We start from the raw sequence: 25,868 nt of genomic DNA on the forward strand, positions 1-25,868 counted from the left end.
CCAAAGGGAGCCCCTGCGCAGGGCACAGAGGCCACCCTGGCCCGGGAGGCTCGTGCGGGACACAACTCTGGATTCGCAGCAGCCCCAGGGCGCAGCCCCTGTTGTTGGAACCTCTAAGTGGGAAGCCCTCCCTGTGGTTCCACCATCAATTACCTCCGGATTTTAAAAGCATACGTGCCTGCTGGCAGATATGGAAACAGGCTTTCAGAGTTCCTGGATTAAACCCTTTATGACATCTACAGAATTCAGAGTTAGGAGCGAAAAACTCCCAGCCCAGAATAATTGCTCCCACAGGGAGCATCTTTCTGCACCAGAATGCAACAGGTCTGGATGAGAATTTTCTAAAAACCGGCACCAAACCTTGCAGCAAAATCACAACTGTCTGCTTGTTCTGGGAGCCAAGCTGAAAGAACGGCTCCTACAGGGTAATTTCACACCATAAGCTCCTGGGACTCAGAGTGATGCTTTCTGCTCATCGGACCCAGAAGGGCAGACTGCCCTCCGAGATGGGCCCCCTGTCTACAGCCACATCCTCATCCCTTCCCATCTGCCATGGGGCGCCTCCTGTACGGAACAGCAGAAAAGCTACTCTGGGGTGGGGGTGAGGGCCAGGACCAGCTCAGAGGCCTGGGAGCACCTGGCAGGTAACTTGTAAAGGAGTGAAGTTGACCAGAGATTTATACACGAAATATACGAAACAGTCCCTTTTTTTTTTTTTCCCATAGTGCTCTCATTTTTCTTGAAATACATGACCCTTTTGACTATCTTTTCTCTTTCTTTCTTTTGATAGAGACACTGTTATGAGAAATCTTTCTAAACTATGAAAAGAACCAATGGCATGAGAGCCATGAGAAAAGGAGATGGAGAGGGTCTGCCTCCGTGCTGAGGGAGGCAGCAGGGAGGGGCGGGGCCTGCAGCTTGTACCCCAAAGGCTACTCTGCCCAACTGGGCTGCTGCTCTGTGGGAGTTCCAGCCCAAGGATACTGTCAATTTCAATTTCTGGGGAAACCCAGAGAAGTCTGATTTTTTTTAAACATCATTTTTATTTTGTTTTATTTTTTTTATTATTTTTTTTTTGAGGGGGGTGCACCACGCGGCATGTGGGATCTTAGTTCCCTGACCAGGAATCAAACCCATGCCCCCTGCATTGGAAGCGTGCAGTCTTAACCACTGGACTACCAGGGAAGTTCCGAGTCTCCTGATTTTTAACTGTTGACTTAAAACAACCAAAAGAACCACGTGGGCCAAACTAACACTGCCCACGCCCTGGGTCCAGCCCAAAGGCCACCCATCAGTTTACAACCTCTGGACTTTGTCTTGCTAGAAAATTCCTCCTGAGGGGTAAGAAGTGGGGACACCAAAGCTTCCACTCCCCACAAGACCCTAACCTGGCAGAAGCTTCAGGAAATCCACAAGGGCTGCAGCCCATTCTCACTGGGGCCCCAGGGGGAAGGCAGGCCAGCTAGGGTAGAGCCGAAACCAACTCCCTCAGTGGCCAGTGCAGGGGAGATGTCTCCCATGGCCAGAGCGGAGGCCTGCTGCACCCCCGGTGTGGCTCACGCCCTCCTCAGCTCCTCTGGGTGGTCATCTTGACAGTGAATCCACAGGCAACCCAAACCTCCCTCCCCTTTTCTTCTGGGCCTGAGCCATGTCAACGGCACCCCACATCTAAGGATCAATCAGACAGCTCTCATTCGGCTCTGCAGAAGGAGCCAGAGCAAGTCTTCCTGCGGGAAACAGGAGGCAACTTAAAAAGAGTCTCTAGCCCGTGTTTTTATGGGCTCCACGAGGACTCGGAAGAGTGAGAGCCGAAAGTCACGGATGCAGGAGGGGCCACCAAGGAAAGGGGCTCTCTAAGACCACAGGTGTGGTGGCCAAGTTATAAGATGGGCGTAAGTAGGGAGGAGCAGAGCTTCTGGAAAGGGTCACAGGAGGTGAATGGGAAGACAAGCTTGCCAACTTTCCACCGATGCAGAAGTGGGGATTACAAGAGAAAAGATGAGAGCCTCGAGGCAGCAGCCAGGACCTGATACATGTCAAATAGGGGTTTAAAAGAAGGCCCTGAGGTGAAGAAAGGTTTCATTGTTCAGATGACAGAACCAGTTTCTAGACCATTTGGGAGCTCGTAGGGACAACCCCAGGCCTGTCTACACAGCTGTTGGTACCCAGTGGGTCACCACGTTAGCTCCTGTAACTGAGGAGGAAGCCACAGAGAGACCGGGGAGTGACATCGGTGCAGGGTGACACAATAAACAATTACATCACAGGTCTCAGACAACATGACCCAAGGGGATAAATGCCTGTCCCTGGGGAGTGACCAGCAGAAGAGAAAATACAGAGCATCCGACACTCTCACTTGAGTGTGCATGCAGCCACTGCCTCTGGCCTGTCCTGGCTGGTGGCCCAGCTGTTCCCGACTCCACAGAGCGGTTCTGACACCACCAGGCCTGTCGCCTGGATCCCAGTCAACAGGCTGTGTCCTCCTCCACCTCGGCTGCTGTATGCAGGTGTTCTCTGCTCTACCTCTCACTGGCCTAAGTCAGAACATACCTGATCTGAGTCTTGCCACTGGAGTTGTGCTGCCCCCTGCACCCACCCCTGCTGCCTGGCTGAAGAGCTGTCGGCCAACATGAGGCCTAGCTCGTGCCGCTCCTCAAGGAGCCGCCTCCAGGGCTTCCCACCCAGCTGGCGAGGCCGCGGGATTGTCACTCCCGAAGGATGGCTGAAGCACAGAACAGCACCGAGACAGATCCTTGGGAAATACTGTTGTGCTCAAGAAGCCTATAAGCATCGGGCAAGAACATTAAAAGTGTCTTAGAAAGGAGAAAGAATATGATTTGCCTAAGACCTCCAGCAACAATGCAGGGAATGTTTTCATAGAACAGAGATTCAATACCCAGTAAAGCCATCCTTCACATAGGAGGCAACAAAAGCTGTCTCCAACGTGCAAGGTCAAACTAGATGCTTTAGAGGAAAGGGAAAACACAGTACAAAATAGGGGTCCACACTGGATTCAGTACGACAGTGATGTCTAAATAACTGTTATTAAAATGATTAACTTTTTAACAGAGGTAGAGGATGGAGAAAAATACAGGTCACTTTTTTCTTTATTTAAAGGTAAATTCTACAATAAAAGTGGAATGCATATAAAATAGAACAAAGGAAATTTCACCAACTTTCCAAAGACACACACACACACACACACACACACACACACACACACACACACACACACACACACACACACAATCAATGCCAGAACAGAAACCAGAAAGTACCAAAGGAGACTATGTATCAGAAATAGAACATACTGGTCATCACCACAGAAGCCAGTGGCTCTCTTAACACTGGGAGGGGCTCCATTTGAAACAAGTAAACTGCAACAAGTGAACAAAGTTCAAAATAAAGGGGTAGCAAAGATACACCAGGAAAATGCAACAAAAGACAACATTTAGTAGCAAAAGCAGTATCAGTTCAAGTCAGATTCAAGACAAAAAGGATTAATTAGGTCAAAATGGTTCTGAAAAGCTGTAAAAAGGTGAAATATCACAGTCAAGTCTTAATCAGCAACCTTTATGCATCAAGCAACTTGGGATGGAAATGAGTAAGACAAAAGCTACTAAGAATCACAAAGAGGAATTCATAAAACCCTCCCTCTTAATCTTAAATATATAAAAATAAGGAAGGAGGCAGAGGACTGGAATAAGGTAAGAAATCTGATTTAATGTACACCAAAGTATGTACTCTACAAACAAAAAATAAACATTTTCCAGTATTCCATAAAATATTGACAAAGAATATGTCCAGGCCACAAAGAAAAATCTCAAAATGTACGTAGACCACAATCTCTCACTACAATGGTGATAAAACCAGAAACCAATAACAGAAAGTTAACAAACCACATCTACCTAGAAATGAAAAGAAATGCTCTTAGTTCATTTCTTTGGTTAAAAAACGAATCAATCAAAACCTCTTAGGATATGGTCAAGGCAGCATTAAAAAATATACTAGCTAAAATTCACTTATTACTGAGGAAGAAAAAATAAAAAGCTAAGATTCAACTAAACAAGTTAAAAGCCGGATGTTCAAAACAAGGTCAGGAAGGGGGAGAGAAAGGAACCAGTAATAAAACTGGGAATCCACGAAGTTAGACAAGCAGAACCAATAAATACAATTTAACAGCTGATTTTATGAAAAAACCAATAAAACAGACACAGTTCTGACAATGCTAATGAATAGGAAAAGAATACGAATACACAGTTAGGAATGAGAAAGGAAATACAACTACAGTTATAGAGAAAACTGGGGGGGTAGGGGGAGCACGCGGTGTACCTTTCGTTTCTGGATCTCAGTTCCCCAACCAGGGACTGAACCCGGACCCCGGCAATGAAAGCGCTCAGTCCTAACCACTGGACCACCAGAGAATTCCCTAGAGAATATATTTTTAAAACTTAAGAGAATAAAATTGATAACTTGGTTCTAAGAAGTTTAAAATTCTGGATGAAAACAACGACTTTCCAGGGAAGTGTACTGTATTGACTTTAAGAAGGATAAAGTCAGAATAAAACCCCCATAGGAAAACCTGAAAAGGTATCAAAGAAATTCTCCCCAAAGAAACAGTAGGTTCTGACAGCATCAAAAGACTTCTTTATACTTTCAAGGAAGAGACAACCCCTGTGCCTCCCAAACAACAGAAAAATGTGGAGAGCTCCCCAAATCATGATCTCAAAAACTCTGATCTCAAAATATGGCTAAGAAAGTTGAAAAAAAATGTACCCCTCAACCCCCTATTTTGAACCTATAGGCAATGCTAGGAAAAGAATAACATCAAAACAAGCATTATGATGCTTACTAGACATACTGTTCCATAGACTGCACATACAATTGACTACATCCTCCCAACCACCCTATGAAGTGCTGTCATCCTTTCTTCCAGGTGAGGAAACTGAGGCACAGCAAGTGGCACAATGGGGACCCAAACCCAGGACACCAGTCTCTAGAGATCATGTTCTAATCACGAGAGTGTACTGCCTCCTCATTTCAGTTCTGCCGCTTATTAAAATACTAACCCACTACAACAGAGTAGGGGGTGCCAGGGATGCCAGGCTGGCTCTGCACCAGGAAGTCTGGTCATAAAATTCATCTAACGGACACCCAGCGCCCAGTCTTGGTATCTGATACCCTGCTCCAGTAAAAGCCACCAGGGCTCCTCAGAGAAATGGCTGGAGCAAGGGACAGACAACATGAGCTTGGAGATCCCACAGTGCCAGAAAGGAAGTGCTCAAGAAGCAAAACTGGGACTTCCCTGGTGGCGCAGTGGTTAAGAATCTGCCTGCCAATGCAGGGGACAGGGGTTCGAGCCCTGGTCCAGGAAGATCCCACATGCTGCAGAGCAACTAAGCCCAGGCGTCACAACTACTGAGCCTGTGCTCTAGAGCCGATGAGCCACAACTACTAAGCCCACACGCTGCAACTACTGAAGCCGGCTCGCCTAGAGCTCGTGCTCCACAACAAGCGAAGCCACCACAATGAGAAGCCCGCGCACCGCAACAAAGAGCAGCCCCTCATTTTTTTCGCCACAACCAGAGAAAGCCCACATGCAGCAATGAAGACCCAACACAGCCAAAAAAAAGAAAAAGCAAGATTATGGGGTGTGTCAGAGGGACACAGGAGCCAAATGAAAGAGCCCCCAACAGCCAAACTGGAACAATTTAAGCAACAAAATACTGTAATATTGGTTTATAACCCAAAGTATAAAATACGAGTCCATACAGATTGAATAAACAGGAGACAAGAGACAAATCTCCTGTACAGAAGAATTCCGAATAGTGTATCCAGATAACTCCCTGCTCAAGGACATAGAGCATAATGTCCTACTCCTTACCTGTGGGCTGTGTATTCTGCCTTATGAAGAATTCACTACGGAAAGGGGGAAAACCCGTACGTTTACAGTCGAGAAACTTGACAAACACTACCTCGGTTAGGTGATCAAGGTCAACATCAGTGATAAGTCAGGTTGCTAGCATGCACCCCTAGAAAGATGAGATATAAAAGTGGCGCTTTACCCCTGGGGTCCTCCTCCCAAAGACATGTATCTCCAGTCTAAGTATGAGAAAAACATCAGAAAAACTGAGGGGCATCCTACGAAACACCTGACCAGTTCTGCTCAAACAAGGAAAGTCGGGGAAACTGCCACAGTCCAGGGAAGCCTAAATGTAATAATGGTGGGATCCTGGAATAGAAGAAGGTTATTAGGTAAAAGCTAAGGGAAGTGGAATAAAGTATGGACTCGATAATAATGTATGAACACTATTCGTGAGTTATGACAATGTATCACAATCACATTAACAACTGGGGGAAAAGAAAACTGTCCGTAATGTTCCTGTAACTTTCCTGCGATCTAAAACTGTTCTAAAGTTAAAAGTTTATTAATTGCTTAAAACACAGACACAGAAGGCTGATAAAATTCAACATCCTTTCCTGATAAAATCTAGTAAGCCAGGAAGAAAGCACTACTTCCTTAAACTGATGATAAATAGTTATCGAAAATCAACAGTCAGCACCAGGTTCAATGGTGAAACACTAGAGGCAAATCCATAAAGATGCCTGCCGGCACCACTGTTACTTAATGGGTTCCCCAGGGGCAATTCCCCCAGCATCTGAAAAGAAAATGCCTATTTCTGTTGGCTTCGTCCCCAAAAGCTCTAATTAGGGCTGCATCAGCCAGGGTGCACATCTGCAGGAAGCCCTTCCCTCCAGCTCTTTGCCCAGCTTTCTAGCTGGATGTCAGGTTAGTTTACGTCCTATAAGTGCCCATTTCTCAGCTACTTTTTGAGCAAAAAGAGCTACACAGGCTTTAAGTCACAGATCCCCACAGCCTCCCCACCCCTAAGGCTCAGCTACACTCCCAGACGCCGGGCTCTGCTGAACCTCACGGCTCTCCTCTCTGATGTTGGGTCTGCAGACAGAGCAGGCTGGGTGGGCACACAGGATACGCCCTGCCTGGTATCCTGGAGGCCAGGATGAGGTAAAGCCTGCCCGGAACTCCCAGGAAATTCTCCACCCAAGAAGGCCCTGACTCTCAGAAAAGGCTCAGCTCAAACACACCAAGGCGCGGCTGGCGGGGGTGCAGGACTCCTGGGCGGCCTTCCTGAGGGGTGCACCAAACAGATGGGGGTTTCCTGACGCTCTCGTGGTGGGCTGTGTGTGGCCCATCTCCAACAGCCGAGGAAGTGCTGGCAGGAAACCCGCACCAGCCTCACAACATGAGGCAAAGAGCCGGTTTGGCCTCACCCGGACCTGGGGGTCTCAGCAGCCCAGGCCACAGCCTCATCCCTCAGAGTGTCTAATGAGAGTGAGCGATGTGTCTGCTGTGGAGGGTGCAGGGCGCTCACTGCCCAGACAGTGACCAGGCCCGCGGAGAAGGGTCCATCACGTCTGTTCTTACCCAGGGGCTCTGGTCTCAGAGGTTGCCTGGACCCAGACCTGCCCCAAAGGCCCCAGGCAAAATCTAGCACCTTCCTGGGCTAGATAAACTGAGAGCAGCTTCACTGAGGCCCGAGCTTGCCTAGGTTGAGACCAGACTGGGTTGGACCACTCTAGGTAACACCTCCAAGACCTCCAGGAAAGCAGGAAGCAACAAGGGCCTCTGGGTGACGTCCATTACCAACGACACCCTGGATCTCCAGCATGACCCACGGGCGTGGCCAGAGACACACAGGGCCGTGTCTGAGGACCCCGCCCAACACGCCAGGCGGGGAGAGCCATCGGTGAGACCCAGAGCCAGAGGAGGGCGACGCAGGCCCAGGTGTCTAAGAGGCAGCCCCGCAGGGGTTATACTGCACCAGGAGGGGTGGACAGAAGAACAGGGCGCTAACCTGAGAACGGAAACGCAGCTCTGACAGAGACGCTGGTCCAGACCAGCAAGGGGTGGGGTGGCACTGCAAAGAGTGAGGGGTGAGCTCAGGGGTCAACTGTGCTGGCCAGGCCTGGGCGGGAGAGACAGAAAAGGCCTGCCGCACCTGCCTCCGCTCTCTGCGGCCCTAACCACCACGGGTGAGAAGTGGCGTGGGGTTTCCTGGCAACTCCACACCTTCCAATTATCCTTGCTGGAGTTAAATTTTTCTAATCCTCAGGAAAAATAAAAACAAGAACAAAAAAACGGGCTTGTTTAATAAGAACACAGCAAGAGTTTCTGCAGCCTGCTCCCTGGGCTGGGTAAACTGAAAGATCAGCCACGGATCCAGCACCACGTGGCTCAGATGGAATCGTGTGTGCGTGCGTGGTGTGGTGTGTGCTACACGTGTGGTATGCGCACGTGGTGTGAGTATGGCTTGCGTGTACACGTGGTGGGATGTGAATGTGTGAAGGAGTGGGGGGGGCTGTGTGTGTGGTACGTGGTGTGAGTGATGGAGTCTGCCTGTGGTGTGCGATGAGTGGGGGGGGGGGTGTGAGGGTGTGTGGGGCAGTATGTGTGTGATACGTGGTATGGGTGGTGGGGAGTGTGACTGTGAGCCTGGGGAGAAGCCCCTTAGGCCCGGGCCCACCTCCCCGCCCCCAGTCAGGCCCAGCGGCCACACTGAACACACAGAATCCTTTGGTTCCCTCTGGCCAAAGGGCAGGAGAGAGCAAGGCCACTCTGAGCGCAGAGGAGCTCAGCCCCGCAGTTCGTCATTAAGAAATGACTGAAAGAAAACAGGGGACTCTTATTGTCAGCTCTTGCCTGTGATGGAGCACAGGGAAAACCAGGCCTTGTCAGGGGTCTCCAGATGGGGATGGGGTGTCTGCCAAGAAGGACCCCAGCTAGGGGAGGAGGACAAGGCCATGCCACCCCCTAGTACATCTCACAGACCCCCCGCCTGTGAAATGAATCCCACAACCCCCGCGGAAGCTGCCGGGAAAGGGCCTGAAATGCCCCATTCACAGCTTGGAGAGAAAGAGAGCATAATTTCAATTAAGGTCCCAGACCGTCAAGAACGTCAAGTTATTAATCTCCTTGTGGCAAATGCGAATCGGGACCTGCTTACACAGCCAATTGAGCATGCTCTAAATTAGTGTTTGCAGGTAATTGATTCAGCTGCCAGCCGCACGCCAGCCGGCGACAAGCCAGTGACGCCACTCACATTAAATAATACGAGGCGGTAAAACACGCTGCCTGATTGGGCCTGCAGTCAGATGCTGTTAGCACCCGATTTACCCAAACAGTAACGTCTTATTGGTTTAACACAATTTACTACACCTCAACTGCGGAAACTGATTTTCATTTCCTCTGGAACGCTGCTCACAGGCACAGCACAGAGGAGGAGGAGTCTTAATAAATGCCATCAGTTCACTTCCTTCTTTCCAACATGCCCTCAAGATTTTATGACAGATCTTGGATGATAAAACAAAACAAAGAGATGAGGCTTAGAACTGGGTCTCCCGGTCAGCAGCCCCCGTCTAGTTTGAGCACCGTTGTGCCGGTGGTGTGCCCTCGTTCCAGGTGATTTTCCATCTCCTCCCCCACCCCCACACGCAGGAGTCCCTGCCCTTCCTGCCCTGTGTCCCTCTGTGGGGCCGGAGCTGGCTATACCCTCAGCAGAACGTCCAGAAGGCTCTAGGGATGCTTTTCTAAGCCGGGGTTGGTGGCCTGCACACGACTCCCTGCCCTTCCTGCCCTGTGTCCCTCTGTGGGGCTGGAGCTGGCTATACCCTCAGCAGAATGTCCAGAAGGCTCTAGGGATGCTTTTCTAACCCAGGGGTTGGTGGCCTGCACAGGAGTCGCTGCCCTGGACCGTCCCCGGCATCAGTCCAGCCTGTGTTAAGAAGGCCACACCTCCTGGGGACCCACCACCTGCTTTAGACAAGATTTCACACTCCCACTTGGTTAAGAGAAGAACACTGAAGTTCACAGTGGCAGGGAGGACGGGAGGAAAGTAGTTCAGGACGTTTTCTTCTCTCTCCTGCCCATCCACCTAACCCACCCACATGTATTTCCTGACACCAACTGTGGGGCAGATGCACAGATTAACGAGATGGGGCCTCTAAGAGGAAGTTCCCAGGCTCCGAGGACACAGGCCACAAAAGAGCATCCCAGGCTACCTGCGCAGTGACAGAGACATGTCTGTGGGGAGAGAGCAAGCTCGAGGCAGAGACGTCGGCCCCCCTCACTACTGCAGGAGCCCCCGGGCTCAGGCTGGCACGGGCAGTGCATGGTGGCCTCCTCAGATCTGGCCAGGAACACCCCAAGATGTGACAATGTCCCAGGACAACCATCTTCCCATGGTCTCTAGGGAGTGACACCATCTGCCTCCCAGGATCACCCTACCCTCCTGCCCTTCAGAAATAGACTCTGTCTCTTGTTCTCATCATCTCTGCCTCAGCTTTTAAAACACCTCCCTGCCCTCCACCCCAGGAACCCCACTGCTCTCAGGGCTCAGGGCCCCACAGATCAGATGGCCCTCCTGCCAGGCTGAGGCCGAGAGGGCAGCCACTGCTGCCCCTTTGTACCGCCTGCAGCCAGCTGCAGGGTGGGCACGGTGCACAGTAGGTGCACAACAGGGCACGCACCTGGCACACTGAGCTGGATTAATACCACTTGGCACCCTCAGGGTGGCTGCTTCTAGCCCGGAGCCTGGTCCACAGAGGAGGCAGCAGTGGGGTCGACCTGGGGTTCAGGGCTGAGGGGGAGGCTGAGCAGTTGGTAGATGGGTGTAAGATCTCCCCAGAGCTCAGCTCAACAAGAGGCTCTCCTTCCAGCAATAGCCAACCGCAACATGTAGACGCTGAAGCCCAACTCACACTAACCGACTCTAAAAAGATAGCTTTAGGCAACGTGGACTAGATGTTTATAATATTAAGGATTATTGTTAACTTACTTAGAGGTGGTAATGACACAGTGCTTATGTGAAAAGGAAAAAAACACCCTCATCCACTGAGACGCCCACTGACGGGTTTACAGGTAAAATGACACAATGTCTGGGGTTTGGTTTTAAATACTCCAGCAAAACAAAACTAAACAAAAATCCCTCATGGGGAATTCAACATTCATTATCTCTTCTACTTGGGGGTGGGGGGTATTTGAAATTTCTCATAAAAAGGAAAAAAAGACCTCTATTACCTAGGGGGAGGTATTCCGGGTGCCCAGCCCCTGACCCAGACCTCACACGCAGGTTTATCTGGCTCTGGGACACTGAGGACGGCTCAGGCCCCTCCCAGGAGCCACCTTCGGAGCCGGACTCCCCGCCGCTTAGGGCACAGTGCAGCAGTCAGGGCGGCTCCACACTGGGGCCAGCGCGTCCTGCTCCAGCGTCTGGGTTATTTTACTAGACGCGTCAGCTGGGGGTCACGACGGGCCACTTGAGCTGGGGACAGATTTCTGGGCCAGGGCCAGTCTGAGGGGCCCACGGCCCGGCCGCCTCCCTGGTAGCCCCGCAGACCTCCTCCTGTCACGGACGGGGGATGGGGCGAGGGCGGGGCGAGGACCCTGGGACTCCTAGAGCAGTCCCAGGAGGCCACAGGGAGGCAAGCGCTGGGACGGCTCCGCACGCCCTTCCCTGTCCTCCTCGGGCTGGCATGACAGAGCTGGGTCCTTGATGACTCATGTATTCCATGCCCCCTCCTGGGAAGTCATGGCAGCAGGGCCTCCAAGGCCACGTTAACCTCTTATCTCCCAGGGTAAGAGGAGAGAAGTACAGAGGCTTCCTGTTCAGGACTCCTTTAAGGGTTTTTAGACTTTGAAAAAATACGCCTATCTCCAGGCCACGCGACAGTGATGGGAAATGCCCACTGCCGACTCCGGCTGCACCTCGCCCGCCCCCTGCACGGCTAAGCTGGGCGGCCAGAAAGGCTGGGGTGGGGTGGAGGCAGGGCAGGCCCTGAGGGTACCGGGGCGGACTTGGGCCCTGCAAGGTGCGGAAGGGGGAGCAGCACCGAGCTCTTACGTGGCCAGGCAGGAAAGGGCACGAGGCAAAACGCTCTCTGGTGCTCACAACACTCCTGACATCAAGGATGTAATGTGGGTTTTCCACACTCAGCGGTCCTCTTGTGGACACCTTCGGACATTAACTGCTGCAGTCAGTGCAGACCCCGCAGGGTAAGGGCTCAGTTCCACAAAACGGCCCCCTCTTCAGGCACCAATCACAACAAGTCCAGGCCTCCTTTACCTCTGACTGATTGGCCTTCAATCAGGGGTTCCCACAAAACCCAGCCTTGGGTTTCACAACTTGCTAGAACGGCTCGTAGAACGGAGGAGAGCGCTTTACCTACTATTACCACTTTATTATGAAGGATGCAACTCAGGAAGAGCCAAACGGAAGAGAGGCACAGGGCAAGGCACGCGGAGAGGGGCGTGGAGCGTCCAGACCCCTCCAGGGGCGACACCCTCCCAGCACCTCCACGTGTTTGCCAGCCTAGATGCTTCCTAAACCCTTTGGTTTAGGGCTTATGGAAGTGCCGTTACCTCCTTAGATACATGATTGATTAAATCACTGATCAGCACTCAATCCTAACCTCTAGTCCCTTTCTTCTCCCGGGAGGTCGGGGTTCCTCTGGCAACCAGCTCCCATTCTCCCAGAGTCCCTCATTCGCATAAACTCAGGTGCGCTGGAAAGGGGCTTCTTATAAATAACAACAGACACGTCTCTCTATCAGGGAATTTCAAAGGTTTTACAAGCCTCTTCAGTGTCTTCTCTCCGCGGGGGCTCCCGGGGGGTGAGGTCACTGGTGGGAGACTCAGGAATGGGGGCTTCCTGCCCCAGGAGGTGGGCAGGAGGGGAGCCACTGGGGCCGTCTGGGTCTTCTTCACGCCGTGGACAGCAGTGTGCTGACCCCTGGGTCCTGGAGCGGGGCTGAGGAGCTGGCCTGGCTACACCTAGCAGAGCAGGGCAGCCCCCGGAAGGCCCTGGGTGGCAACGGGCTCGCTGCAGCCTAATTGGAGCCGCAGGACAATGGAGCACTCCAGAACGCTTTATGATCCACTTAACCAGCCCGCCACCCAGTCGTCCAAGCACAGCAGACATAATGGCAGTGTTTACACATAAAAATGGCAAGCTGTTTTACTAGCGGCTTTCAGAGTCACAATAGCGGCTATTTGGTAAAGTTTCCTGCAAATTGCAGAAACAAAGTCCAAGAGTGGAATGATGGGGCACTAAACCACCCTGAAAAGTAATCAAAGACCATTACCATCAAACACTCTGCCGAGAGCCAGGGAGGTGGCCACAGTCGGAAGAAAAATCCTCTTTGCCCACGACACCGAAGCCCTGGTCCTAATCCCCACTCAATCTGTGTGCTGCGCCGCGCCGCCGCGCCTCATCTGTTACTTGCTCAGGGAACATAAATTACTGTTTTTTATATTTTAATCTTTACCCAGAGAAGCACAGCAGCTTACCTTTCCATCTCATATTCTTTCATTCCCACTTTTACAGCCTTCATTACCTGGAGGAGGGATATTAAGCAAAGACATTTGTATTAAGGAGATAAGTAACACTGCCTTATACACAACGTATAGCACTTTCTCAAAAGAATCTCTTCTTTAAAAAAAAAAAAAAGAATGATATGTGCACACAGTGGTGCAGAAATGAGACAAATCAGAAATTTTTTAAAGCTCCAAAGTCATACAGTTTATTTAAACCACTCCGGAGCACCTCTACTCAGAAGTCAGTAAACACCTCGGCAGGCAAGTGAAGATTTAACCAAGATGTGTCTGGTGAATACTTAATGCTCAGGAGGCTATGACAACTATCTTAAGAAGATTCCTTCCTTATAAAACACAGAGAAAATGAACTCAGACAAGAGATGCTGTTGCTCCCAGTGACTCCCGTCTGTCCCCTGACACAAAGCTGCAAATGTCAGTAAGGAGGTACGGGGCTATCCCAGTCGCCCAGACCCATTTCAAAAAATAAACGTCCTTATCTGCTCTTGCTCCTCAGGTAAAGTGGGAAGCTTTGGGAGAGAGCCATGTGAGGGTGTTTTCAAAACATGCATGACAGTAATAAATGTGTCTGAATCATGCTTAAGGACCACAGATTCTTTACAAGGAACTGGGACCGCCAGAACGCCAGGAGGGAAGGCTCTAGTCTCCTGGATGTTGGGACTTCTTGCTGGGACATTCCCTGAGGGTGGGTGCCTTAGGGTGAGGAACTGGGGCAGAGCCACTGCCCTCCCTGCCCTGTCCCCACTGGGGACCAGTAAAGAGCCAGCTCCGTATCTCCAGCCTGCAGCGACACTTTCTGCCAGCGGGGACCCGCGCCACCCCCAGACTGTCTGTCTCGACACTGCCCTCTTGCCCCACACAGAGCGATGCTGCTTTCCCAGCCCATCCAGGACACCCGGGTCCAACAAGCCAGCGCCAAGCTTACCTCCCGGTGGGCCTCGCTGGAGATTTTATTGGTGTAGCGCAAAACCTCCAGCTCCATGTCTGTCTTGAAGACCCGGCTGCAGAGAGGAGAAAAACGAAGCAGCAAGTCAGAGACTTCCAGCAGGAGCTGGCGGACCCCTCCAGGGAGACCTCCACACCCTGCACAGCCCGGGAAGGAGCCCAGGGCTGCAGATGGGTTGCCAGGGCCAGGGGGTGGGGGTAGAATGGGCCACCAAGCTCCAGGAATGGTACGCTGCGCTAAGTATGGCCCATCCCGACTCAATGCCAGCCTCAGGAGTGCAGGCTGTTTCCAGTTACAAGGTCAGGAAGCTGCTGTGGGTGTTAGAAGCCCAGATTCTGTAGCTAGACACACCTGGCCTCCCTGAGACTCAGTTTCCTCATCCATTAAATGGGGATGCAATCTACAAGGCAAGGCTGCTAGACCTCAATCTTCAGTGTGCTGACTCCCAGGGCTCTGCCCTGATGGCTGAAGAGCTCTCCCACTGCCTCCCCACCGCACCCACCTGCCCAGGGCGCCCTGGAAAACCATGTGACTCAGGCCCCTTGCGTGAGACAGGGTCAAGGTGGGAACAGGGGCGGGGTGGTGTAACCAACAGACCCTGCCATCCTTTCAAGGCTCAGCTGTGCCTCCTGCCAGTTGGACTCCCAGGGTGGTAGCTGGGGAAGATGAGGGTGTCCCAGGATCCTCACCATAAACTCATGTTAATTTGCACAAATTTGGTTAGGTTTCTGGTCCCTGCGATCAATCTCAACCCTAAGTAAGACTCCCGTAGAGAAGCTAAATACTCATTTTCTCCTTCTACCCATTTCAAACAAGCACCTCCAGGTCACAGCATTTAAGCAGCAGCAGGCCCAGTCCCTGAGCGCATGGAAGTCCGCGGTGCGCCCCTCGTGGCTGACTCTGCTCCCCTTATGAAAGGTGACCTGCCTTCACCAAAGCTCCCACACAGCCGCCTCTCCCTCTCACAAAGGGAATACACTCAAGCCCCCTCGAGGTCAGGAGAGCGGAGTGTCACGATAGCAGATTAGCGCCTGCCCCTCCGTCCACAGCGCACCGCTCGTCCAGCCACTGTCCTCCACTGAAGCCTGACGTCACTGAGCTGGCCTCAGCCGAGGCGGCTGAGGATGGCAAGGAAGGTGTGCCCACCTCCATCAGAGGCAGCTACCGACGTGCACGGTCTCCATGGTGTCCAGACAGGACAACCAGCCATTTGTCACTGGGAAGGGAGGAAGGCATCGCACAGCACAGGGACATCTTCCTAAGACTGTGAAACCTTCCAGGGGATGTGGGAAAGACAAACTCCCAACCCACTGAGACTTTTCCCAAATGAACAAACGTGCTTTCTTTCTTGAGAAGCAGACCCCGAAGCCTAAGTTTGCTCTTCACCATCATAAAGGTGCTCTCGGGACTTCCTAGGTGGTGCAGTGGTTAAGAATCCACCTGCCAATGCAGGGGACATGGGTTCGATCCCTGCTCCAGGAAGATCCCACATGCCGTGCAGCAACTGAGCCCGTGCACCACAGCTATTGATCCTGTGCTCTAGAGCCCACGAGCCACAACTACTGAGCCCATATGCCGCAACTACTGAAGCCCGCTCACCTAGAGCCCGTGCTCCACAAGAGAAGCCACTGCAATGAGGAGCCCGTGCACCACAATGAAGAGTAGCCCCCACTTGCCACAACTAGAGAAAGCCCATGTGCAGCAACGAAGACCCAACACAGCCAATTAATTAATTAATTAATTAAAAAAATAGTCCCATAAAGAAAAAAAAAAAGGCGCTCTGGCTCTGCCTCCGGGCACCGCAAGCAGTTCCACTGGGGGAACAGAAAGCTGCTTCCTGTGCCCTGGAGGGTGAAGTCCAAACCCACTCGCAGATCACCTAGCAGCCCTTGGTGCTTTGTTCCTGCCCTGCTCGGCACCAGCCCGAGGATCTGTGAGCAGGCAGTGGGCCTCTCTATTCTCCGATGCTGTGATAACCAGAGAGACAACACAGGTGGCAGCCAGGCCCGGGCTGCACCTCCTCTGACCATCTGCTCTCTCTTCAGCCTAGAGCCCTGGTCCAGTCCTGTAGCCAACACTCTCGCCAGCGCTTCAGACCCCTAGGCCCTGTGCCCTTCCAACTACACAGGCTTGGCCAAACACCCACGAGGGACGAACAAAGCCTGTGCCTGTGTGTGCAGGACATGAGGACTGAGGGGAAACCACTGAGCTAGGCGGACGGCACAGCAAGCAAGTGGCCACCAGCCTGCACACGCCCCAGCTTTGCCAGGAGTCACAGGGGAGCGTGTAGGTTGCTCTCAGCTTCTTCCACCTCGGAGCCTTCCCAGGGCTCCTTCTCACCTGGATGAACTCATCCCCTCCTTCCTGGAGGACACGGAAGCCAGCAGATGGGTGTACTCACATCTTTTCTCCAAACTCCCCAGCCTTCCTCACCCTCATCCTCCCCTCCCTCCCGGCCTACAAGGGAAAGGGTGCCCTCCTGGCAGTGAGGCTCAGCCCCTCAACACACACACCTGGACTCAGACACCCCCAACTGCCTCCATGCACCTGCTGCTCTTACTGGAAGCTCCATGACCTCCTCCTCCCCCAGCCAAGCCTTCCCCCAACCACCCGGCCACGTTTCTGGAAAGGAAACCCTAACAGTCCTTGCCTCGGGAGCGGAGGAGAGCAGCTTTTCTGAACCTCCTCCCTGTCTTGTCGCCAGCCCTCTCCCCTCTCCTCTTCTCCCTGAGCCCCTGCCACTCTGCCAGCCCCGCCTCACCAGTGTGTGGGCTAATGACCCCCAGGCTGCCAAACCCAGAGGCGTTCCGTGCCCTCCCGAGAGCAAGGGGCGCCGTGATGCTGGTACACACTCGGCGGCCGCCCCTGCTCATCTCTAATGGGTCCTCCCCTCCCTGCCCCCGAGCCTGGCCGCTGCAACCGCTCCCAAACCCCGGGCTCTGACACAGGCCTCTCAGCTGCATCCCACCTGCAGGAACCCACCCTCAACCCCAGGCACCTCCAGCTCAGTGGGACAGAGACTCCCACCCTCCCTCAGGCCCCCATCTCCAGCCACAGCTCCCTGCCCCTCGTTCTCATCCGTCCATCACTCCCACACCCAACCAAAGACCAAGGGCTGCAATTCCACCTCCACAACCTCTCATGCCTCCCCTTTCTCTCCATCCAGACCCCACTCTCTCCAGCCTGGACAACCTCTCCTGGCTCTTCTGGCCTCCAGCCCTGTCTGCTCCCTGACCACAGCTGCAGATCTTCAGGCAATGCAAATCTGACCAAGCTTTCGCTAGCTTAAAACGTTTAGTAGCTTCTAGATGTCCAGATGAAGTTAAAACTCTATGCAGTGACCAAGAGACTCTCCAGGCCCGACTCTGCCTGTCTCCACCACTTACCCCACCCACCTCCACAGGGACTCCTCTGCCTGGAACCGGCTCCTGCCCTTTCATCCTCTAGCTCCTTTCTCAGAAAGGGGGGAGAGGCCCCCTCCAGCCCCCCACCAGGCTAAATCCCTTCCCTCTATTCCCTGGGCAGTCCATGTAAATCCTCAGCAAGCTATCACACTTGTAATTTCCTTTTCATTTGAGTCTCCCTCTAAAAGCCCATAGCCCTGGAGGGCAGGGTCCCAGGGCCAGAACAGTGCCTGGCCCAGAGTGGACACAGTACCTGGGCATTGCACCCTAGCTAGAAAACACTTTACTTCCAACTAGGAGAGAGAACAGCTCATCTCAAAAAGAAAAGCAGGCCTCCTCCACTCTGCCCACCCCGGGCTGTTCACCAGGTCATCACGGGATGTTGCACAGCCTGGCAGGCCCTAGGCAGGAACGAGGGGTGGGGCACAGCCTCCCCAGGCCTCAGCAGCCCAAACTCCCACCACCACTGCCTCACCCCAGCCACAAAGGCAGCAAGAGGCAGCCCCTGCATTTGAACCCCAGGAGCGCACCTCACAGGCTCTCCACGTGCCTCCTCCCTACAGTGTGGGCACCCTTGGTCTCGAAAGAAGCCAGGAAAAAGACTCCATCAGCCCAAGGAGAGGAGATACTTGGAGTCCAATCCACGCTCGCTGCCCATGAGAGGTGATAAACATGTAGAGCCATGGAGGCCCAGAGTCCTGCTTTCCTTTCCAGTTTTCACTTTGGGGAAGATGACAAACTAGGCCTCTAGCTGGTTTACTCAAGACTTATTGTATCAAGTCATGTTAAAAAAAAAAAAAAAAAAAAATCAAACCGAACCAACAGTTGTGCAAACTGTCCCATAAAGGCAGCTCTCCAGTGAAGCCGGCCTGGCTGGGCACTGGCCTGGCCCAGCTGAATCCAAGCTTTAAGGGCCCTGAAAGCAGACAGCTGCCGCGTGCCCGCTCACCCTACTGTCCACGGGGTGCTCTGGGGCTGAAGTCTTGCCCTGGTGCCGGGGGGCGGGGGGTATTCCAGCAGCCTGGCCCCGTCAACTCCACAACACAAGCACCAGAAACTGTTTTTAAGATCACGGCAGGAAACAGTAAGATGCTCCCGCATTCTGCACAGTCTCTCCTCATCTGCAGGAAGACTGCACTGCCCTGCATCTGAGGAGGCTATTTCCTTTACTCCCAAGCCCAAAGAGGCAAGAAAACGGGATGTCGCCGTGGTTCAGCCTCTGCAGGCCCAGCGGCCTTGGAGTAAGGGATGCTGAGTGCCACACTCAGCCCCCGCCTCGTCCAGCCCGAGGACATGTGGGGTGGTGGTGAGAAATATCATCTGCAAGGCTTCTATCCCCAGGAGAGAATGAAGGCCACCTCCTCCAAGAAGCGTCAGAGGACCAAGGCTCAGGATAGGACAGCACTGATGCCACTTAAGATGTCTGGGCAGAAGGCAGCTCAGGCTCGTCCAGCAGCAAGAGGAGATGCCTGACGTGTGCAGGGGACGCAGGCACTCAGGCAGGGTCCCTGCCCTGCGGCCAGGCCTCTGAGCATCACCACATCGAGGGGGCTGCTCAAGGAGAAAGGCAACACCACAGGCGGGGAGGGGGCAAGGGCCCCGAGGCCCCTGCTACTGGCCTGAGATGACGAAAACTGGACCAGGCTGAGATGCATTCGTGCAGGCTTTTTTTTTTTCCTTAAATAGTCACAGGTCACAAAACTGCGTCTGGGCATCAAACCCAGGATTAAGACATCAATTAAGTGAGGTCTGAATGCTCCACTGATTAAAACAGTAGCAAGGCAGGATGAAGGATTCCCAAAATCAGTCTCTAAGCATCAAAGTGCCACAGTGTTGAACAAAACCCATTTGAACGGACAGGAATTCCATCTCTCCTGGAGATGAATGTGCAGGGGCTGGTTCTGGGGGAGAGGTGGGCGGGAATTCAATACCACAGGACCCCCACGGCCATTCCCTCCCTTGCCTGTGACCTGGAGACCCAGGACAACAGGAGGGACAGAAAGGAAAGAGCTGGTTGGAATTACATATCCTCAGGAGGCTCAATCAATAAGTTCTCTCAGAGAAACCAGAGCCAGGAAGAAAACGGTTTAGCTCAGCTGGGAGCTGCATGTGCCTGAGACCTGACCAGGGCCCAGGTAGTCGTGGGGCACGTGCAGGGAGGGCTGGGACCAGGGCCTGACAGCCCTGCATCCTGTGTCTGGCCTTCTGGTGCACTGTAAGCCAGGTTCTCCCCCTACTCTCGGGTCCCTACTTTCCACGTGGCTTTCTCATTGACTTAGGGTTAAATGCCTATTCACCAGCAGACAAGGCAGCAACTCTACTGGAATACTTTCCACACACACACCAGGAATCTAGATCATCATCTACGTACCATTTCTAATTTGGGGCACGTTACCCAGGATGCAGGATTCTGGTGTGCGTCTGCCCCAAACTACCCGCACCTCACCGTCTCCCATGCACCGAAAGGCAGGGGAGTAGAAATAGACAAGTTACTTCCCTGCCTGATGGATACACACAGGCCACCTCTGCTCCGTGTAATTAACAGCTCTAACACCAGCATAACACCGACTCCAGTCAACACGGTCTCACTTAAAACCCGAGAAGGCACACGACAATGGCTGACATGCCTGCTCTTCTGTGACGCTTCCGGAGGTACTTAACTGAAATCCACGATGCCGAGCTATCAGACAGCAGAGAAGTATCTCCTTTTATTTCCGACCCTACCTTCAGATCAATTTAATCATCTGCTGAACAGGAAAGCAGAACCACAGCCTAAATTATGGAAGTGAGACGCTTGCTCTTATTAAGTTTCAACTTTTGACCTCCATGTTCAAACGGCAATACCCAGCACAAGGAACGAAATGATCAGTTATGATCTCATGTTTGTGGGGGAGAAGGGTATGATTATGGAGAAATTTACAGGAAATCAAAAAGGTGCTGCTTGAGAGAATGGAAAACAATCAAGCAGTCACAGAAAGGAAATGAATGACACCCAAACACAAACGGGAAAGGAAGCTTCCCCTGTGCTAGGAAAGGCTGCCTGTGGCCTCCTAATCAGACAGGCTCTGGGAAGGATCCCAAATCCCCAGCTCAGCTGCTGTGTGGGAGCTCAGGTGCATGTGGGTGGCGGGGTGCAGGGGGAAGCTTAGCTGCGCGTCCCCTCTGCCCCACCATACCCTGGCCTCACACAAGATCTGTGCCAGGGGCTCTGAGCAGGTTGGGTGGCCAAGAATGAACCGAGAGGCTGACACTCAGGAAGCAACCCCCCGCCCCCCAGGGTGCTCCTCAGAGCCACATGGTGGGGCACCAGAGCCTGGAACCACTGGCCTGGGCTCAGCTCCTGGCTTTTTCTTGGGCAATTCACTGTCCTGTGCCTCAGTCTGCTCATCTGTAGCATGGGGATAATCAGAGCCCTACCTTATAACATAAATACCTCTTTAAATAAGGTGACGTGTGTCGAGTGCTTAGCAAAGCACCTTGCACACAGGAAGTCTCAAAGGGTGTGTTGTCACCTGACTTATGCTCTCACTCAATCCTTGAGCCGTCCATCAAGGGAGACCATGTCTACTTTGCAGATGAGGAAACTGAGGCTTGGTGTTATACACTGAACGCTGTGTTCCCCCCAAATTCATAGGTCGAAACCTATCCCCAATGTGATAGTATCTGGAGGCAGGATCTTTGGGGGGTGCTTAGGTCACGAAGGTGGAACCCTCATGAATGGGATTGGTCCCCTTATAAAAGAGACTCCAGAGAACTCCCTCACCCCTTCTGCCATCTGAGGACACAGCAAGAAGACAGCCATCTATGAGCCAGAAAGTGGGTCCTCACCTTGGCCTTGGACCTCTCAGCCTGCAGAAGTGTGAGAAATAAATTTCTGTTTCTTATAAGCCATAGGTCTACGGTAATTGTTAGGCAGCATGAACCTTCACGTCCACACTGTCCATGAGGCGTTACTACAGCCCCATTTTACAGATGAAGAAGCTGAGGCTCGGAAAAGTTCAGTGGCTTCCCGAGGCGGGTGGGCTGGGGCTAGAATTCAGATATGCCCAACTGGATAGTCTTTCCCTTACCCCAGGTAACTTCTCCCCATGGGGCCAAGAGGGGGGGGTGGTAAAAGCATCTAGGACACAAGAGCCCAAAGACCCATCAATGAGCGATAACTGAACACCATGGAAGCCCGGTCTTTCCTGTAAATGAGGGGCCTGCCTGCCATTCCACCCAGAAGCCTTCCTTCAGTTCCTGGAGGAGGGCAAGGACCGTGACTCCCGCGGATCCCTCCAAGAATGACTGCAGTCACTACAGAGGCCAGAACCCATGCTGCTAAAACACACCCCTGAGGCAGCAGGACAACGTGACATTTCTAAAATAGTTCTACTGCCATCAAATGCCAAATAAGTCCTTGTTGCTGCTGGCTTTAATAAAACTGGGAAGTATCTTATGAACGCAGAATCTACCTCAGAGCCTTGGAAATGTCACTAGGATGAAAGCGTGCTTGTTCCAAAGTGACAAACTCATGACTTGTCCCTCAGGAGATGCTGGGGTGTATAACCCAGCCCGGGTCTCCAAAGCATCCACAGCGTAAGCGGCCGCGAGGGATGTCACACCTGGGGCATAAGTGGACACGGTTCCTGAGCATCCAGGATTTATTCTTCTGCCAACTGGGGGCTACAGAGGGGCCAGGCATTTGTGACTTTATGAAAACAAGACGAGGTGGCTGTGAACTGGAAGGACGCAGGCCCCCACGCTCACAGAGTGTGTGGCCGGGACGGGTACCAGGCCAGGGCTCCCGACAGAGCTGCCGGCCTGCCCGCCCTCCAGCTCCCCCAGGGGTCAGTACGGATGCCAGCCGACAGCCCTCAGACCTTCGCCTCTGGCCCAGCCTCCCCCCCACTGGCACCTGCCTCCAACTCCACACGCCGCAAACAAGTCCCTCATCTGCCACGGCACCCGCCCCATCTCAGTGACACACCGCCCAGCTGTCAGGACGAAAACCCAGAGTCACCTTCAACTCCGCCCTTCACACGGGCATCAAGGCTGTTCCTCCCGGGGGCATCCCCCTCGACTGCCCCTTACTCTCAACCCTCCCCCATCCCTCCACGGCCCCCTGGACCCTGCAGCAGCCTCTTCACTGGCAGACTGCTCCCACTCCCACCCCATAGCTTTAAAGAACGCAAACCCGACCCTATCTTTCTCCTGCCTAAATCCTTGAAGGTTTCTCCCGGTTTCCATTTCTCTCAAGATGAAGTGCAGGCAGCCACTCAGCCCCTGCCCGTCTCTCTGACCAACCTCAGGGGCCACTTCCCCAGGGTGTGGCTCTAGGCTGGCCACACAAAGCCACTAACTTTTCCTGTCTCCAGCCTTTGAACAAGTAGCCCCTTGGCCTGGACCACTCTCTCCTCCTCCCCACTCTGCGCTTCCCCCAATCTTACCAGCTGACTCATCCTTGTCCTCAGGCCACAGTGTTCCTAAGCTCCAAGACTAGGTAAGCGAGGCCTCCCAACTAGATGGGGAACTTGACGCATGGCCTATAGATCAGGCGTGAGGAGTCCACACGCCTCCCAGTCAGGGGATGATGCGGCCAAAGCCCCGCCTCTCCTCTCCTACCTTCAGAATAAGCGCAGGCACACAACAACTAAACGTTGTAGTGCCGTCAACAAGCAACTCGACGGCTTAGGAAGAACACTGGTAGCACATCAGCGATGGAGGGCTCTTCCAGGGCCCACAGAGGTGATGCCCAACTGGAGGTGGCTCACCTTGCTGTGACCCAACAGAAACCATGCTGCAGGTAGGGGCTGCCAGTACCAGGAAGAAAAAAGGTCAGGCAACATAAAACATGTAAAAAGGATGCCAGCTAACTAAGGCGCATGTGTGACATGAGGAAAACGTGTTTACCTTTCTGGTAACAGGATTATGTATAATGTTTATGTTTGTTCTTCTTCACAATCTACTTTGAGCTATACAAGTTTGGCTCATTTATGGTTAAGATTTCTTTTAAAAACTCCGAAATAAAGACAAAGAGAAATTTAATTGACATTCAAGTGACTCGCGGCCTTTGGAAACACAGACCAACTGAAAAACAACAAAAACAGAAGAGGCTGAGAGAAGAGGTCCCAGGGACCAGCTTGTCTGCGAGGCTCCCTGAGATGGAGCGGGTGGCAACAGCAAGGTCTCTCACCCTCCTGGGTGGAGCACAACAAACAGCCACAAGCCATACTCACCATTCCACAATCTCCGGGTGAAGAATGGTGTTGTTGACATTGAACCTACAGGGAGAAAACAAGCCAAGTCCATTAGTTTAATGGTCTATCACCTCCCAGCAAGAAATACTTCATTTAAGACATACCAAGAAAAGGTCTGACCAAGAGGACTTTAACTTCATGGCTCCCTGGGCAATAGAAGGCCTGCTGCTCACTTCCTGCAGCAGACCTGGCAGCCTGGGCCATGTCCTCCAAGTGTAGTCAGTTGGAGAACAAGCTGCTTGGCTGCAAAACGCCATCCTTGGGACTTCCCTGGTGGTGCGGTGCTTAAGAATCCGCCTGCCAATGCAGGGGACACAGGTTAGATCCCTGGTCCAGGAAGATCCCACATGCTGCAGAGCAACTAAGCCTGTGCACCACGACTACTGAGCCTGTGCACCTAGAGCCCTGTTTTGCAACAAGACAAGCAATGAGAAGCCTGTGCACCACAACAAAGAGTAGCTCCCACTCACCCCAACTAGAGAAAGCCCACATGCAGAAACAAGGACCCAATGCAGCCAAAATAAATAAATAAATAAATAAATAAATTTATTAAAAACAAACAAACAAAAATGCCATCCTCCACCCTCACTAGGCAGAGAGCATAGCCTCTTCCATCAAGTATATCAACACGTACATAATAAGAGTCCCAGAAGAAAAGGAGAGAGATAATGGAGCAGAAGAATATTTGAAAATACAATGGCCAAAAACTTTGCCAATTTAATGACAAACATCAATGTAAACATCCATAAAGCTCAATGAACTCCACGTAGGATAAACTCAAAAAGATCCATACACAGATGCATAATCAAACTGTCAAAAGAAAATCTTAAAAGCAGTAAGAGAAAATAAATTCATCACGTACAAAGAATCTTCAATAAGACTAATGGCTGATTTCTCATCAGAAACTACAGAGGCCAGAAGGCAGAATATGGGATGACATATTCAAAGTGCTAAAAGAAAAAAACCTGTCCACCAAGATTCCATATCCAGCAAAGCTATGCTTCAAAAATGAAAGAGAAAACAGTCCCAGATAAATAAAAACTGAGAGAATTCATCACTAGAAGACCAAGCCTATAAGGAACACAAAAAGGAGTCTTTCAGACTATAGTGAAAGGAGTTACTAGAGAGTAACTAAGGATCCACATAAGGAGAAAGAGGGCACTGGTAAAGGTAATTACATAGGCAAGAATAGAAAAAGTGTAAATGTATTTTTTGTTTGTAAGTCCTATTTCTCTCCTATCTGATTTAAAAGACAACTGCAAAAACCAATAATTATAAACCTGTGTAGATCATCACAAAGTGGATAAAAATGCAAACTGTGTGCAATAACAGCACAAGGGAAAGCAGCATAATTTTTGTGTACTATTGAAATCAATTGATATTAATGCAAACTAGATTATTACAAGTTTAAGAGGTCATTTGTAACCCTCTGGGTAACTGCTAAGAAAATAATTAAAATATACAGAAAATGAGATAAAAATGGAATCAAAACTGTACAGTGCAAAAAAAAAAATCAATGCGACACAAAAGAAGGGCATAATGGAGAAACTGAGGAACAAAAACAACATATGATACAGAAAACTAATAACAAAATGGCAGAAAGAAGGTCTTCCTTATCAGTGACTACTTTACATCTAAATGGATTAAATTTTCTAATGAAAAGACAAGGATTGGCAGAATAGATGAAAAAAAATGATTCAACCATATACTCTAAAGAGACATTTTAGACTCAAAGACACAAGATGAAAGTGAAAGGATGGGAAGACATATTATGCAAACAGAAACCAACATATGCCTAGACTGGGATATTTTTCAGCCATAAAAATGAGCAAAGTACGGATTCATGCTACAACATGGATGACATCTGA

The 25,868-nt window shown here is 51.7% G+C and overlaps 1 protein-coding gene across 2 annotated transcripts in view; it reads right to left on the reverse strand.

Moving 5' to 3' along the window:
- PEPD (peptidase D) overlaps positions 1-25,868 on the reverse strand; it is a 110,043-nt gene that overhangs the window by 51,048 nt on the left and 33,127 nt on the right. For both annotated transcript variants that reach the window (XM_057712067.1, XM_057712066.1), the window contains exons 7-9: positions 23,980-24,024; positions 14,337-14,412; positions 13,367-13,413 (exon numbers count right to left, since the gene is read on the reverse strand). In XM_057712067.1, coding sequence (XP_057568050.1) covers positions 13,367-13,413; positions 14,337-14,412; positions 23,980-24,024 — 168 coding nt within the window. The remainder of the gene's footprint in view (positions 1-13,366; positions 13,414-14,336; positions 14,413-23,979; positions 24,025-25,868) is intronic.

The sequence above is a fragment of the Hippopotamus amphibius genome, chromosome 16 (genome assembly GCF_030028045.1).
Source record: "Hippopotamus amphibius kiboko isolate mHipAmp2 chromosome 16, mHipAmp2.hap2, whole genome shotgun sequence".
NCBI lineage: Eukaryota > Metazoa > Chordata > Mammalia > Artiodactyla > Hippopotamidae > Hippopotamus > Hippopotamus amphibius.